Source organism: Medicago sativa, chromosome 8 (genome assembly GCF_051527215.1).
Source record: "Medicago sativa cultivar Bolivia chromosome 8, Bolivia_mono, whole genome shotgun sequence".
NCBI classification, from domain to species: Eukaryota; Viridiplantae; Streptophyta; class Magnoliopsida; order Fabales; family Fabaceae; genus Medicago; species Medicago sativa.
Window position 1 is genome coordinate 34,278,924 of NC_140756.1, and position 16,077 is coordinate 34,295,000.

Sequence of the window (16,077 nt, forward strand, 5' to 3'; positions counted from 1 at the left end):
ACCCCCATCCCGTTACGTATCAGAGCATCCTAAACACGATGTGAGGAGTCTACTCACGAACACAGCTAGTCCTGGTTACCTGCAAGTTACCCATACGAAGGGCAACATTTTCAAGCAGAAGGGGTGAGGTTTCACAATCATTAAAAACAAATAATAATTCATAAAAGATAACCAACAACATATATCTAACATTAATATCATCATTTAATCATCATTTAACAAGGTTAAGTAATCAACAACTTCATAGTTATTCAAAGGTAGCATATTCATCTCAATTCACTTCATTTACATCATTATAATTATTGGGACAGCAACAACAGTATCAAGGCTGCAACATCATCGCAGCATTCATCATTTATTTTAAGTTATGATGACTCTACAATGCAACAACAACATCAGCAACAACTTAGACAACTTCAACATGCATGTGGTACCACCAGGGCATTAAGCCCCCATCGCTAAGGTCATATTTGGACCGTCGGGCATTAAGCCCCCATCGCTAAGGTCATAAGAACCTGTCAGGCATTAAGCCCCCATCGCCGACTATGCAACAACTCGACTCTAAATGCAACAATCTTCATTTTTAATGTTAAATTAATTAACAAATAATTCACAAAAACTCATTACGTCAAAACAGCATCACTGGAACATCATAATTAGCAGTATCATCATTATTATAAACATCAGAAACTAATTCATCAAAGAAACGGGTGAAAAGACACAATTTCGCACAACAGTAGGTCTGTACAGCACTAGCTCGCAACGGCAAGCTATTCTACTCGCAACGGCGAGCTGAACGGGGAAACTCGCAACGGCGAGCAAGGTTACTCGCATTGGCGAGTTGGGGTTTACTCACAACGGCGAGCTGAATCGCTCGCAACGGCGAGCGATGACAGAACAGGGTTCTGTCGCAGCTCTGTTTCTCTCATCTCAGTCATCCAATTTCACTACCCAGGCCCCAAATTCGTTACGAATCAACATCTAAACGTTTTCTATGATTGATTAACATCATTCTACATCAAATTACACAACAATTCACTTAAATCTTCCAAATTTAATGATTTTTGACCTAATCCCAATCCCTTAAACCTACAACAATTGACCACTTCTATGAATCAAAACTTGTTAATAATGAGAGTTAGTCTCACCCTTACCTTAGATTATGTTTCTAAAATCCATCAGCCGCGTTCTTCGTTCTTTAGGGTTCTCTCTGACTTCTCTTCTTTCTCTCCTCTTTTCTCAGTTGTACGCGTTCTAATTTTCTCTCCCAATTACATACTTTTATTCTTTCCCTAATTGCTCTTCTCACCACAACTTACTCTTTCCCCTAATAACTAATTATTTCTACTAATAACAATATTTCTCCCCCACTTAAGAAAATACTTATATTATTAACATATCTTCTACCATTATAAATATATATAATAATTCACATAATATTCTAATAAAAAGCCATAAATCACTTAAATATTAATTATGAAAAAGTGGGCGTTACAACTCTCCCCCACTTAGAATATTTACGTCCTCGTAAACGTACCTTGCTCAAACAACTCCGGGTAAGATTCCCGCATCTTACTCTCCAATTCCCAAGTCAAACTTTCACCAGCTGCTCCTTCCCAAACGACCTTCACAAGAGGTATCTCCTTGCCTCTAAGCCTCTTCACTTCTCGATCCTCTATTCTCACCGGTAGGGTCTTGATTGTAAGGTTATCCCTTACCTGCACATCATCTCTTGGAATCACATGGGATGGATCCGGCACATACTTCCGAAGTTGTGATACATGAAACACATCATGCAAGTTCGAAAGATGTGGTGGCAAACCCACCCTATAAGCAACCGTCCTGACCCTTTCTGAAATCTGATACGGACCAATAAACCTCGGAGTCAACTTTTATGACTTCAATGCACGTCCAACACCCGTCACCAGAGTGACTCTCAAAAACACATGGTCTCCTTCTTGAAACTCAAGATCCTTCCTGCGCTTATCATGATAACTTTTCTGTCTATCCTGTGACTCTTTCATCTTTTCTCTAATTAACTTCACCTTCTCGGTAGTCTGTTGGACAAGTTCTGGTCCCAATACCACACTCTCACCGGATTCAAACCAACACAACGGAGTTCTTCATCTCCGACCATACAATGCTTCGAAGGGTGCCATTCCAATACTAGCATGGTAACTGTTGTTGTACGTGAAATCTATCAGAGGTAGATAACTATCCCAAGTTCCACCTTGCTCAAGCACACAAACTCTCAATAAATCCTCCAGCGGCTGAATTGTCATTTCCGATTGTCCATCCGTCTGCGGGTGGTACGCTGAACTTAACTTCAAATTAGTGCCCAAGGCCTCATGCAAACTCTTCCAGAACCTCGATGTAAACCTCGGATCTCTATCCGACACAATACTCGATGGGACACCATGTAGCTTCACAACATCTCTAACATAAATCTCTGCTAACTGGGACACAGGAAAAGTAATATTAATCGGAATTAAATGAGCCGACTTCGTCAATCTATCTACGATCACCCAAATTGCATCATTCTCTTTGTTGGTATTCGGCAAACTCGTCACAAAATCCATGGATATACTATCCCATTTCCATTCCGGAATCTCTAGCGGTGTCAATAACCCGGCAGGTTTCTGATGCTCAACTTTCGACTTCTGACAAGTCAAACATGCATACACAAATTGTGCCACGTCGCGCAACCTGACCACCAAAACATTTTCTTCAAATCTTGATACATTTTAGCAGCTCCTGGATGAATACTCAAACTGCTTCTATGGCCTTCTTCAAGGATCATCTTTTTCATCTCATCATTATCCGGAATACAAATTCTTCCTCGAAACCTCAACACTCCATGGCCATCAACCTTAAAGTCACTGTCTGCAGCAGGATCGCTTGCAACCATTAAATCCACCAACTTCACATCTACCTTCTGCGCCTCTCTGATACTATCCAGAAATTCATTGTTGATCTTCAACATCCCCAATTTCACACTCCTTGGCGACATTTCGCAAACCAAACTCAAGTCTCTGAACTGTTCAAGCAACTCCATCTCCTTAACCATCATTGCCGACAAGTGTAAAGTCTTCCTACTTAAGGCATCTGCGACAACATTAGCTTTACCCGGATGATAATTCAAACTAAAGTCATAATCCTTCAATAATTCGAGCCACCTTCGCTGTCTCATATTCAATTCCTTCTGATCAAACAAATACTTCAAGCTCTTGTGATCACTAAACACCTCAAATCTCGAACCATACAAGTAATGTCTCCAAAATTTAAGTGCAAATACAACTGCAGCTAATTCAAGATCATGAGTAGGGTAGTTTCGTTCATGAGTTCTCAACTGTCTTGATGCATATGCAACCACCTTACCATCTTGCATAAGTACACCTCCTAAGCCCAACTTGGACGCATCACAATACACTACAAAAGGTTCATCAGGTTTCGGCAAGATCAAAATCGGAGCCGTCGTCAAACGCTTCTTCAACTCATTAAAACTGTTCTCGCAATGAATATCCCACACAAAGGTTTTACCTTTACACGTCAACTGCGTTAACAGAAGTGCTAACTTAGAAAATCCTTCAATAAATCTTCGGTAGTAACCCGCTAAACCCAAAAAGCTTCTAATCTCTGTAACTAACTTCGGAGTCTCCCATTGTGATACCGCTTCAACTTTAGATGGATCAACTGCAATACCACTACCAGAAACAACATGGCCAAGAAAACTTACTTCCTTCAACCAGAACTCGCACTTAGACCATTTAGCATACAACTTCTTTTCTTTCAGCACTTGCAAGACAATCTTCAAATGTTCAGCATGTTCTTCCTCCGTCTTAGAATAAATCAGAATATCATCAATGAACACAACCACGAAGCGATCCAAAAATGCATGAAAAACGCGATTCATATACTCCATAAATACACCAGGTGCATTACTAACACCAAAAGGCATCACCTTATATTCATAATGTCCATATCGCGTCCTAAAAGCCGTCTTCTGCATATCTTCATCTCTTACTTTAATCTGGTGATAACCCGACCTCAAGTCAATCTTGCTGAACACACGTGCACCCACTAACTGATCCATCAAGTCATCAATTCTTGGAAGTGGATACCTATTCTTTATAGTTACTTTGTTCAACTGTCGATAGTCGATACACAACCTCATACTGCCATCTTTCTTCTTAACCAGCAACACTGGAGCTCCCCAAAGTGAAACACTTGGTCTAATAAACTTCTTGTCAAGTAGATCTTCTAACTGTTTCTTCAACTCAGCCAACTCAGAAGCTGACATACGATAAGGTGTCATAGACACAGGCTTCGTTCCCGGAACAAGATCAATAGAAAATTCAACTTCTCTTTCCGGTGGCACATCAGGAATTTCATCAGGAAAAACTTCAGGGAAATCGCACACTACTTGTAACTTATCGATCACTGCTTGATTCTCCAAAGATAAGGATGCCATCAAAGAAAACATTAGGATTCCAACGCGTTCTAGCTGCTTCAGCTACTTAGTAGACAAAAACTCCGCTCCACTTTCCTCTTCAGCAGCAGAGAAACGCACCGACTTACTAAAACAATTAATGAGAACATGGTTGTACTCTAACCAGTTCATACCAAGAATCACATCCATTCCACTCAAAGGTAGACATACTAAATCAATCTCAAAATCACGATCAAACATAGACAGAGGACAACATAAACAGACGAGAGAAGTGGTCACCGAACCCTTAGCCAGAGTTTCGACAACCATTTCTCCATTCATATCAGACATAGCAAGGCCCAACTTAGAAACACAATCAAAAGCAACAAAACAATGTGTAGCACCAGTATTAATAATAGCAACTAAAGGAGTGTCATTGATATAGCAAGTACCTCTGATCAAACGATCCTCATTCTCAGTCTGAGTGCCAGTCAAAGCAAAAACCTTACCCCTGGCCGTGGCCTTCTTTGGTTCAGTACACTGAGCAGAAATATGTCCTTTCCCACCGCAATTGAAACAAATAGTGTCATCGTGCTTGCTTTCTGCAACTGTATGCCCTTTGACACCACAACGGTAGCATCCTCTCACCTCAGTAGCACCACAAGCATTACTCTTGTGACCTTTTTCTCCACATTTATAACAAACAATCCCAGCAGGAGTCTCATTCTTCTTAGGTCTTCTCTCATCATTCACTCTTTGCTTGCCCTTATCAGCTGGAGTACTATAAGGCTTCCCACAATTCTGTTGCTGCTTGCGCTTCCTCTCATTCATAATCTTATAATGAGCCTTTGAATCATCTTCATAGATTCTGCACCTGCTTACCAACGCAGAAAAGTCACGGATCTGTTGGTAACCAATGGCTCGCTTAATATCAGGACGCAAGCCATTCTCAAACTTGATACATTTAGAAAACTCAGCATTGTCTCCGGTATAGTGTGGATAGAACTGAGCCAGCTCCACAAACTTCGCTGCATACTCTGTCACCGACATGTTTCCTTGCTTCAGCTCTAGGAACTCGATCTCTTTCCTTCCGCGAACATCTTCAGGAAAATATCTGTTTAGGAACTCTTCTCTAAACACAGCCCAAGTAATAACCGCTTCATTCTGTTCTAGGATAGGTTGAACGCTCACCCACCAGTCATCAGCTTCCTCGGCCAGCATGTGCGTACCAAAACGCACCTTCTGATCATCAGTACATTGCATAACTCTGAAAATTCTTTCAACCTCTTTGAGCCACGTCTGTGCTCCATCAGGGTCGTACCTTCCTTTGAAGGTAGGAGGATGATTCCTCAGAAAGGTCTCCAACATTCTCACATCAGCGTTCACACCAGCACCAGCATTTGGATGTTGTCCCACAGCTTGGGCTACAGCTTCCAAAGCAGCAGCAATCGCAGCATCATTTCTTCCAGCCATTCTAGTCCTCTTGTAACAGATAAGGTTTGCAGCCTCTAGGTCTACTCTCTTTGACTTCACAACACACAATGTTTAGAATAACATAATAATGGTATTCCAATTGCTAAAATGACACAACTTGACTCACTACTTGGCCGGACGGACCGACCTGCTCTGATACCAATTGTAACACCCCGTTTTCCCAACTTAAAAATTTCATAAAAATTATCAGAGTTACAACATAACGGAGCATCACATACATCAATACATCATTTCCACAAATATAATAATAGGAAATACTATTATTTAAGTAACCTGTCTTTATAAAATTCAATAATCAAAAGCAGCGGAAATTTAGTTTGCAACGTCACATAAAATCTTTGGCATTAAAAGGCCACAACTTAACATCTCAAATAGTCTTCAAAAATTGTTCAACTTTTATTAAATAAAATGCGTAACAAGGAAAAACAAGCATCAGACAACCCCCATCCCGTTACGTATCAGAGCATCCTAAACACGATGTGAGGAGTCTACTCACGAACACAGCTAGTCCTGGTTACCTGCAAGTTACCCATACGAAGGGCAACATTTTCAAGCAGAAGGGGTGAGGTTTCACAATCATTAAAAACAAATAATAATTCATAAAAGATAACCAACAACATATATCTAACATTAATATCATCATTTAATCATCATTTAACAAGGTTAAGTAATCAACAACTTCATAGTTATTCAAAGGTAGCATATTCATCTTAATTCACTTCATTTACATCATTATAATTATTGGGACAGCAACAACAGTATCAAGGCCGCAACATCATCGCAGCATTCATCATTTATTTTAAGTTATGATGACTCTACAATGCAACAACAACATCAGCAACAACTTAGACAACTTCAACATGCATGTGGTACCACCAGGGCATTAAGCCCCCATTGCTAAGGTCATATTTGGACCGTCGGGCATTAAGCCCCCATCACTAAGGTCATAAGAACCTGTCAGGCATTAAGCCCCCATCGCCGACTATGCAACAACTCGACTCTAAATGCAAAAATCTTCATTTTTAATGTTAAATTAATTAACAAATAATTCACAAAAACTCATTACATCAAAACTGCATCACTGGAACATCATAATTAGCAGTATCATCATTATTATAAACATCAGAAACTAATTCATCAAAGAAACGGGCGAAAAGACACAATTTCGCACAACAGCAGGTCTGTGCAGCACTAGCTCGCAACGGCAAGCTATTCTACTAGCAACGGCGAGCTGAACGGGGAAACTCGCAACGGCGAGCAAGGTTACTCGCATTGGCGAGTTGGGGTTTACTCGCAACGGCGAGCTGAATCGCTCGCAACGGCGAGCGATGACAGAACAGGGTTCTGTCGCAGCTCTGTTTCTCTCATCTCAGTCATCCAATTTCACTACCCAGGCCCGAAATTCGTTAGGAATCAACATCTAAACGTTTTCTATGATTGATTAACATCATTCTACATCAAATTACACAACAATTCACTTAAATCTTCCAAATTTAATGATTTTTGACCTAATCTCAATCCCTTAAACCTACAACAATTGACCACTTCTATGAATCAAAACTTGTTAATAATGAGAGTTAGTCTCACCCTTACCTTAGATTATGTTTCTAAAATCCATCAGCCGCGTTCTTCGTTCTTTAGGGTTCTCTCTGACTTCTCTTCTTTCTCTCCTCTTTTCTCAGTTGTACGCGTTCTAATTTTCTCTCCCAATTACAGACTTTTATTCTTTCCCTAATTGCTCTTCTCACCACAACTAACTCTTTCCCCTAATAACTAATTATTTCTACTAATAACAATATTTCTCCCCCACTTAAGAAAATACTTATATTATTAACATATCTTCTACCATTATAAATATATATAATAATTCACATAATATTTTAATAAAAAGCCATAAATCACTTAAATATTAATTATGAAAAAGTGGGCGTTACACAAGGACACAAAGAAGAAAAAAGGAGAAAAAAAGGTGAAGGAAAAGCAAAAGGGTGGAAAAAGATAAAGAAAAAGTTCAAGATTCAAGAGGAAAAAACTGGGTGAAAGAGAAGAAGGTATGAAGGTGGAAGCGGTAATAGGTAAAGGGTGATGAGTCGGTTAAGGGTGATGATCTAAAAACAGAGAGAAGCCAAGGGGATCCAAGGATAAACATCAACATATGTAAAGCTAACAATCAACTACATCGCAAAAGGGATGAAGGAAAACTGGGATGAAAAAAACGATTGGAAGAGGGGGGGAAAAAGAAAGATTCTTGGAGCGGCTAGGGTTATACGACAAACAAAAAAAGAACTACGATTTACGATCGCTCGCGTAGTGCTTTCTATTGTTAAGTATGATAAAGCCGGCCTATTAATACTTATCTATTAAAAAGTGTTTTTTTATATTAAAATAATTGCATACATTAAAAATAGAAACATCATTTTCTCTATCTATCAATCTCGTAATAGACAATTTGTTGTTATAGGCTTATAAGTAGGTTTTAATGTGTTAAAATTTGCTTGCAGTTAAATAGGAGTTTAAGTAGGCTTTAAGGCCTGTTTAGCCTATTTAGTAGGTCAAATGAACTATTTGATGACCTTAATGTAAAGTAGGCCTGGAAGTAGGCTTTCATGCCAGTCCAGGATTTTAAATAGGCCAGACAAAGAAAAACGACCTATATGATAGGTCATAGGCTAGGCTCAGGATTGTAAATTTTTTCGTTGGCCAGGCTCAGGTCTTTTAAAGCCCGGTCTGACCTATTCTCACCCCTACTTATGCCACATCTTAGTTTTTTTACTGGATATGTACATCCTAGTTAGGCAATCAAATATGCATAGTAGACTTGTAGTCAATGGCGGGGCCAGAAAAAAAAGTTTGGGGTGGACCGCTAAAATAAACGATAAAGTACAAAATTTACGTCGTAATAAGTTTAAGCACAAAGTTGATAAAAAAATTAAATTACATACCTTCAAAATTTTATAAATTTCTTTACGTATTTCGAATCGTCATTATGTCTCGAGAAATGAGAACTATTAAACGGTAGGTAATCACAATATGTACATTTTATAGCACGTAATTAGTTTGGTGGCCAAAATTAAAGTTTTTTTTTTCTGTGTGAACCTTTTATAGTTTTATTTTAGTTGTCTTTAAGAAGAAATGCAATATAGTTAACTCATATAGACCTAATAATTCAAAAACATACTTTATCCTTAATATAATTAATTAAAACATATGTATGAAAGGTCATTTTTTAGACTTTATAGATACCAAATTATTTGGCCACTTTTCTTTTACTTTCTTATAACACTCCATCCTATTCAAATAAGTGGAAAACAAAAGAGAAAGGAGAAAACATCAAGAGTTAGAACATTTATCTTCCGTTGTATTCTTAATTATGTTCTCATTTTGTTTGGTTACCAAATGTAAAAAAATAGTTTGCAGTTTACAATTAAGGCAAGCGGGAATAGATTAATCGAATTACAAAGATTAATGAAGGATTTCGAAGCAACGATGATGACGGCGAAAAAGTAAATCAACAAAGACATATACATAAAACAACAAAACACCTAGCAATTCAAAAATCAACAAGATACAATAAATTAACTTTCAAATTCAAAGTGAAAAAACTGACATAGTGAGTGTGAGAGTGAGAGAGCCGCGATGAGGGCTTTCACCTCGGCTATAACAACGCCGATTGGGTTAATTGGAAGCGGAATGGGAAACGACAGTAAAAGAGTTGATGAGGGAAGTTGGAGTTGGAAATTGCGTGAAACTCTGCGTTAGAAGAGCCTGAGGGAATGAAGGGTCGTGCTTAAGTAGTGGAGAGGGTGGACCATTTTGGATTTATCTTTAATACAAGGGGTGTTTTAGTAGTTTCTTCATAGAAAAAAATGGCTTAATTACCTTTTTGGTCCTCTAACTATTTAATTGGTATCAGATTCGTCCTCTAACTAAAAATTGATTTATTTCGGTCCTCTAAGTTTCTCACCGTTACTACATTTAGTCTTTTCTGTTAGTTTTATTCAAATAAACGTTAGGGTTTGTGTTATGTGGGTATCAGACTTCCTGTTTCACACATACATATGAACCATAACAGTTACTAATAATATTAGTCACTATTTAATCATAATACCTTAATAAGGTATATGACCAAAATGATACTAATAAATAAAGTTAGAGGACCCACATAACACAAACCCTAACGTTTATTTGAATAAAACTAACAGAAAGGACTAAATGTAGTAACGGTGAAAAACTTAGATGACTGAAATAAATCAATTTTTAGTTAGATGACCAATCCGATACCAATTAAATAGTTAGAGGACCAAAAATGTAATTTAGCCGGAAAAAAATTGTTTTGTTTTCGGGTGGGTGGGTCGTGGCTCACCTTAGCCCATACCAAGCTCCGCCTTTGCTTGTAGTTGCAGAAACATAAAATATAATGCCACACAGTAGGATATATTTAAGGTTGTAAACAAACATGTTCAACTTTTAATAAGTAATGTAAACTTTTAACATTGATAACAATTTTTTATCTAACAAATTAATTGATAATATGCTAAGAGATATTCAAGTGAGATATATTTGTCACTGTATATATTCATACAAAGTTAGACATCAAATTTACGGCGGTGCTGTAGTCAAAAGACATTGGAAATCAACCAAAATTGTTTTCAAACTCAGTGGCGTATATCCAAGACCTAGAGTCAGGTATGCAATTTTTTTTAATTTCATCAACTATTATACATTTTACCATTGTAAAAGGGTTAACAATGCAACTTTTGTTTGTTTGTCTTTCATTTATATGTAAGTTTCTAGATATTATTTGAGTAATATCAAGATCTTTAATGATTTGTATAAATAAAAATTTATTGATCAAATTATAAACATATATACATTTATGTATGGGAAACCAAATTTTGATCAAGTATTTCTTAATTTACAATTAAAACTCATAAATTTACACTTTTCTTACTTTTACCCAAATAATCGCATTAACTTTTATGGCTTATTATTTTTGATAAATTATAATCGCAAGTATTTATCAATAGGAATTTAAAAGAATAATTTCATTTAATTTAAATTATATACAATTAATCATAATCATAGTCTTTATAGAGAAAAGAAAAAGAATTGGCCAAAGAAAAGGATGAGAAATTAGTGAAGCTTGTCTTGCCTTGTTGAAAGGTTATCTTGATGATGTTAATCCTAGGGTATTATGATTATGTTTTAATGTGGACTAGTTTTCTTAGTATGTTGCTTTCTCTTGTTAGTTTAGCTTTAGATTATGTTAAAGCACCCTAACAAATTGTCTCTCTTGGCACCGTGTGATTCCTTGTTGATCCTGATACCTTATGACTCAAGTAACTTCATCATTGCGGTCAAAATTGTTTTTTGAGGATTTGAATTGATTCATTTTTGCCAGAATTGTATCATCCAAAGTCTTTGACTTGGGGTGAATTGTTTCATGATATTTTGAATCGATTCCCTTTTGAATCGAGTCAAATTTGTCTGAATCGTATCATTAAAACTTTCTGACTTATATTGAATCGATTCAATATAATCTGAATCGTTTCAATCTTCATCTTGGGAACTTTGAATCATTCAAATTATGTCTGAATAGTATCAATCATCATTTTCCATCTAGCTTGTCCTCTTGTTGTCTGAATCGATTCACACATTTAGTGAATTGATTCATTATGTTGTTTTTTGCCGAATTTTTACACTTGTCACCCAAATCTATACACTCTTCCTCATATTACCCATATTTTTGAATCATTTGCATCTATTATATCTAGGTCTCAAAAACTCATTGTTCATACATTCTTCAAGATCAAACACTTTTTCTTAGAATCACTTTGTTCTTTGAGTCATACGATTTGCTAGGGTGCTAATAGGGATTGTAAGTTGGTTCTTTCAAGGAAATTCATTGGGCTTAATCAAGGTTCTAAAGTGAAGTGAATAATCTCATTCCACCTCCAAAGGTCTTAGGGGTTCTTTCTAATTGTTCTTGTGTTCAAGGGGATCCATTTTCCAGACGTAGCATCGAAGAGCTTGTGTGAAGAGCTTGAAGGGTTGCACGGGTGATTGAGGACTCGAAGACATCAAGAAGCACCAAATTCAAAGGGTATTAGAAGTTTACGGGAGTGGTTACATAGGGGTTGAAGAACTATGATAGTTTCAAGGAACTCTTGTAATCACATTTGTAAGTTAACATTGTTACTATTAGTGGAAGTCCTTGGTCGAGGCGTTTTTCACCAAGAAGAATAGATGTAGCCCGAAGTGAGGCCGAAAGGGCGAACTACTATAAAAATCTCGGTGTCATTCTCTTTTTCTTATCCTCTTTAATTTTGATAATTGAATATGCTTAAATTGATTAATGGTTAGAATATAAGTTGATTTTGATCTAAGTTATCTTCGGTTAAAATTGCCCTAATTCCTTGAATTAGCTTTTCACTATTTCACTTGGATCAATTAGTTTCAATTCCAAACCAATTCATCAATTGCATATAAATTGTGTTTTTAGTTTTTAGCTTGATATATTTTCTTATAGGTTTGGTTTTGAAATTGTCTTGTTCTGCAAATTGTTCAAGTATTATTAATAATTGATTGAAATATGATTTAGCTTGTGAATTTCTCAATTCTCTTGTAAATCTTATTAGTGCATAGTCTTAACAATTTGTCATAGTTTGTGATTGTTCAAAGCATATTTCCAGTAAGTAAAAATCTTTCAAAACGCTTTCGCCAAAACTCCGTATTACTTTTAAAGCGCCATTCACCCCCCCCCCCCCCCCCCCCTCTCCTAGCGCGCATCCATATTGGCCAGATAGACCAATAATTAGAGAAGGAATATTTTATTTTGGAGTAGTATACAATATATAATTTACTTGCAATACACTTAGATATGAATTGGTTCATTTTAGTGGTTTACTTGCTATACAAATCTATCAAACTAACTAGTCAATAGTCCGTATCATTGTTTGTGCACGTCAGTTTTGCCATGTTTTGGGCCTGCAAAACGGAAAACTGAGGGTGGGCAATAGCAATATCAGTAAAATAATAGGCATAAATTTGAAGAGTTTAACCAAAAAAGATGTGTAATAGCACTATTTTTCACCTTTAATAGCATTTTTTTTAAGGACACCTTTAATAGCACTTAAAAGTGCTATTAAATGTGACTATTATAAGTGCATGCTCTTTAATAGCATTTTTAAAATGATATTAGCAGCCTCGTTTTTAATAGCGTTTCTTGAAAGCGCTATTGTAGTATCATTATAACGCTATCAAAGAGGTCTATTGAATAAGATTCATATTGTGTTTAATAGCTTTTTCGTTAAAAGTGCTATCATAAGATGTGTATATTTGATAGTGTTTCCTTTACAAAGGCTATTAAAATGCCACTTTTTAAAATAAAAAAAAAAAAAGTTGCGTACAAAATTATTATGATGATTGGTTTGTAACCTTAATGCAGCCATATTCTTTTCAAATTCAAAATTTCAAAACAAAAAAAACTACATTCAATTTCCAATACAAAATAACATTTCAATTACACTCATTGCATATGTAATGTGATCAATCAAACTGTATTAATCCAAAAAAATTGTCTACAAATATCATAACAAGGAGGTCATTACATAGTCAAATTTGTGGATAAATTGTACCATGGAAATTGATATTTTTATGATCATAGATTTCGATGCCAGCAAAACAAACATGACAATATATATCCACAAAAGCATGATGTATGAGAATGGAATGGACAAGAATCAAAGAGACATACATGAGCTTCATGTCTTCTGTGTTGCTTCCATGGAGGAATGAAAATTTTGGGCTTGGAGGAGATGAAAAGACAACATTAACATGAGTACTTTTGTTTTTTTCCTTAATATAATTTGATAGAAGTTAAATGATGTTTAACACCAAGGGAGGTTAGTGCTAAGTAAGAAACGAGAGGGGGTGTATGTGTCATTTAAACAGACCTCAGGGGAGGTCAATGTAATTTACCCAATTTTGAATAAAATCTCACGCTATATTGCAAGGTGCAAGAATCATCCTATCTTTGAAGAGTATTTTGTCTATAGCAATTTTCCTTAATTATCGTCTCGTGATACATGTGGGCATATGAAGGAGAACTTAGTAATTAATCCATTTGGACTAATGAACTTGTCAAACAAGTACCTTGAAATGAAAAACAATTATATTAAAGATATTAATATTACCTCACAATATAAATAGCATTAATATTAGTTTATTGGTCGGATTATAAAACATTGGTAATAATAGAGGTACCTGGCAAATACAGTGATAATAGAGGCATTTAACCAGTTATGATCAATAAAACCTTTTACATTATCTACATGTGGACACTCTAAAACTCTTTCATCAAATATATTCTCCTCCGTATTTATATGAAATGAGGACCTAGCCCTCATCATCTTTTTTGTATACATTTTAAGGAACAATAAATTTGCAAGACCACAATTGAACCACCAACTTTAGGGGACTCTTGAATTTTGAAATTTTTGTTGCTTTTGTTGGGTGATGAAATTGATTCAGCACTTCGCTAGATATTCTTATCTTGGTTTGAAATTGATTAGGAATCTACATAGTTACATTAATGAAGATTAGTGATAAAATAATAAAACAAGTATATATTGCCTAGCAATCAAGCATGTAGATAATAAGTAATTTATCTTTTTGTTGCCTCTCTACCATTTCTTTTGGTTGTTGTCTCTCTACTACTTCTTCAAGTTGTTTCCTCTGAGCCACTTTTTCAGTTTGTTGCCTCTAAGACACTTTTTGAGTATGTTGCCTCTCTGTCACTCTTTCAGGCTGATGTGTCTCTATTATTTCATTGCTTTGTTGTCTCTCTAACTTATCTCTCTCTAGCTTCTCTCTCTCTCCGACACCTCAACTATATTATTCTTCAATGTATTGCAAATGACATAAATTTTTTCAAGGTCCATTTGTGTGGAGTGAATTTGACGTGGAAATATGTCTCTAGAACATACCCCAAAACCATAACTCCTAACACGACCATAGTAGTTTGGGGGATGATTTAGAGCTGTAAATAATATATTTGTATGACCAAGGTCTTCTCTATGTTCTTCTGTTAAAGATTGTGTTAACTTCTCCTGATATCAATAAGTAGAAAAAACTTGTTAACCATCATCCTAATTAACAAGAGAATATGACATGTATGCAAAATATTAATATTTGACTTAAACATTTATCCACAACTCCTTGAACATTGTCATTATCAATCACTCGATCCTTATTGACACGGGCAGCCTTTCACACTTGACAACGGGTTACCGGATCATTTCCGGACTCTTCTATCTATATATACATTTTGACAAATTAACGTAGCAACTACAAAACATTTTTACCATCATGTAGAATACATTTATACATACACTTACAATATCCTCTTCAAGATGAGCACAACCCAATTGTGATTTTCTATGTGGATGTTAAGGACGACGCTCTTTCTCGATTTTCATTATTAAGTTTATGCAGTAATTAAAAAGTTATTTGGCTAATAAAAGGGTATCCCCCCAGTAGTATCACTAACACTAGAATTTTAAATTATAATATGATGAGGTAAAACTATTAGCATGTAAGACATTAAGGATCCGTAACTAAGTAATAACAATATTACCTGAAAATATACGTTGAGCTATAAAGTTATCCAAATGATCTTGTTTTATATAGTAAGAATATTTTGTCGGACATTGTTTATTAAAATTACCATTACTATCTTTGAGAAAATGCTTGGCAATTTTGGTTCTGAATGCCCGATGCAACTTTTCAGCTTCTCTTAATACAAATTCACGATGTTTGTCGCCAATTACAAAAGCTTTCTGCAAGACAATGTATATCATAGCCAATTATAACAAAAATAGAAATAGATTAACTTTGATAGTTCAATTTCTTAAAAGGGAGATTAGTTCAGTTCAAGGTTCAGTTTAGTTCTAAACTTTTATTTGAACATCCCCGCAAATAGATTTACTTAAATAAAATTTTACAACTAGAATGAGTTAGTGTTTTACTTGAATTTCATCCTAAATGTTTTCTTTATAAACATCCACGGGCTTTATTTCATTTTGCACTCCAATTGTCCAAGCTAATTGAAACTAACCGACGAACTGTGACACCAATGAAACAAGCAAAACCCT

The 16,077-nt window shown here is 35.9% G+C and overlaps 1 protein-coding gene and 1 pseudogene across 1 annotated transcript; both read right to left on the minus strand.

Annotated features, from left to right (window-relative positions):
• Positions 1–628: 628 nt before the first annotated feature.
• Positions 629–2,024, minus strand: LOC146898679 (uncharacterized). The gene is made up of 3 exons (XM_085736598.1): positions 1,926–2,024; positions 1,538–1,718; positions 629–690 (listed from the first exon to the last, which is right to left on the minus strand). The coding sequence occupies exons 1-3, from the start codon at positions 2,022–2,024 to the stop codon at positions 629–631; spliced, it is 342 nt and encodes a 113-aa protein (XP_085592724.1).
• A 12,662-nt stretch (positions 2,025–14,686) lies between these two features.
• The window catches only part of LOC146898680 (uncharacterized), a 1,640-nt pseudogene continuing 249 nt past the window's right edge, over positions 14,687–16,077 (minus strand).

Excerpts from the sequence above, each read along its gene's own strand:
- LOC146898679 (XM_085736598.1), bottom strand. The coding sequence starts at position 2,024 with ATGAAAGAGTCACAGGATAGACAGAAAAGTTATCATGATAAGCGCAGG. Across the intron at positions 1,719-1,925 it reads TGTTTTTGAGAGTCACTCTG|GTAAGGGATAACCTTACAAT; the intron begins GTGACGGGTGTT and ends GATGATGTGCAG. Across the intron at positions 691-1,537 it reads CCCGGAGTTGTTTGAGCAAG|TTTCTGATGTTTATAATAAT; the intron begins GTACGTTTACGA and ends TTGATGAATTAG.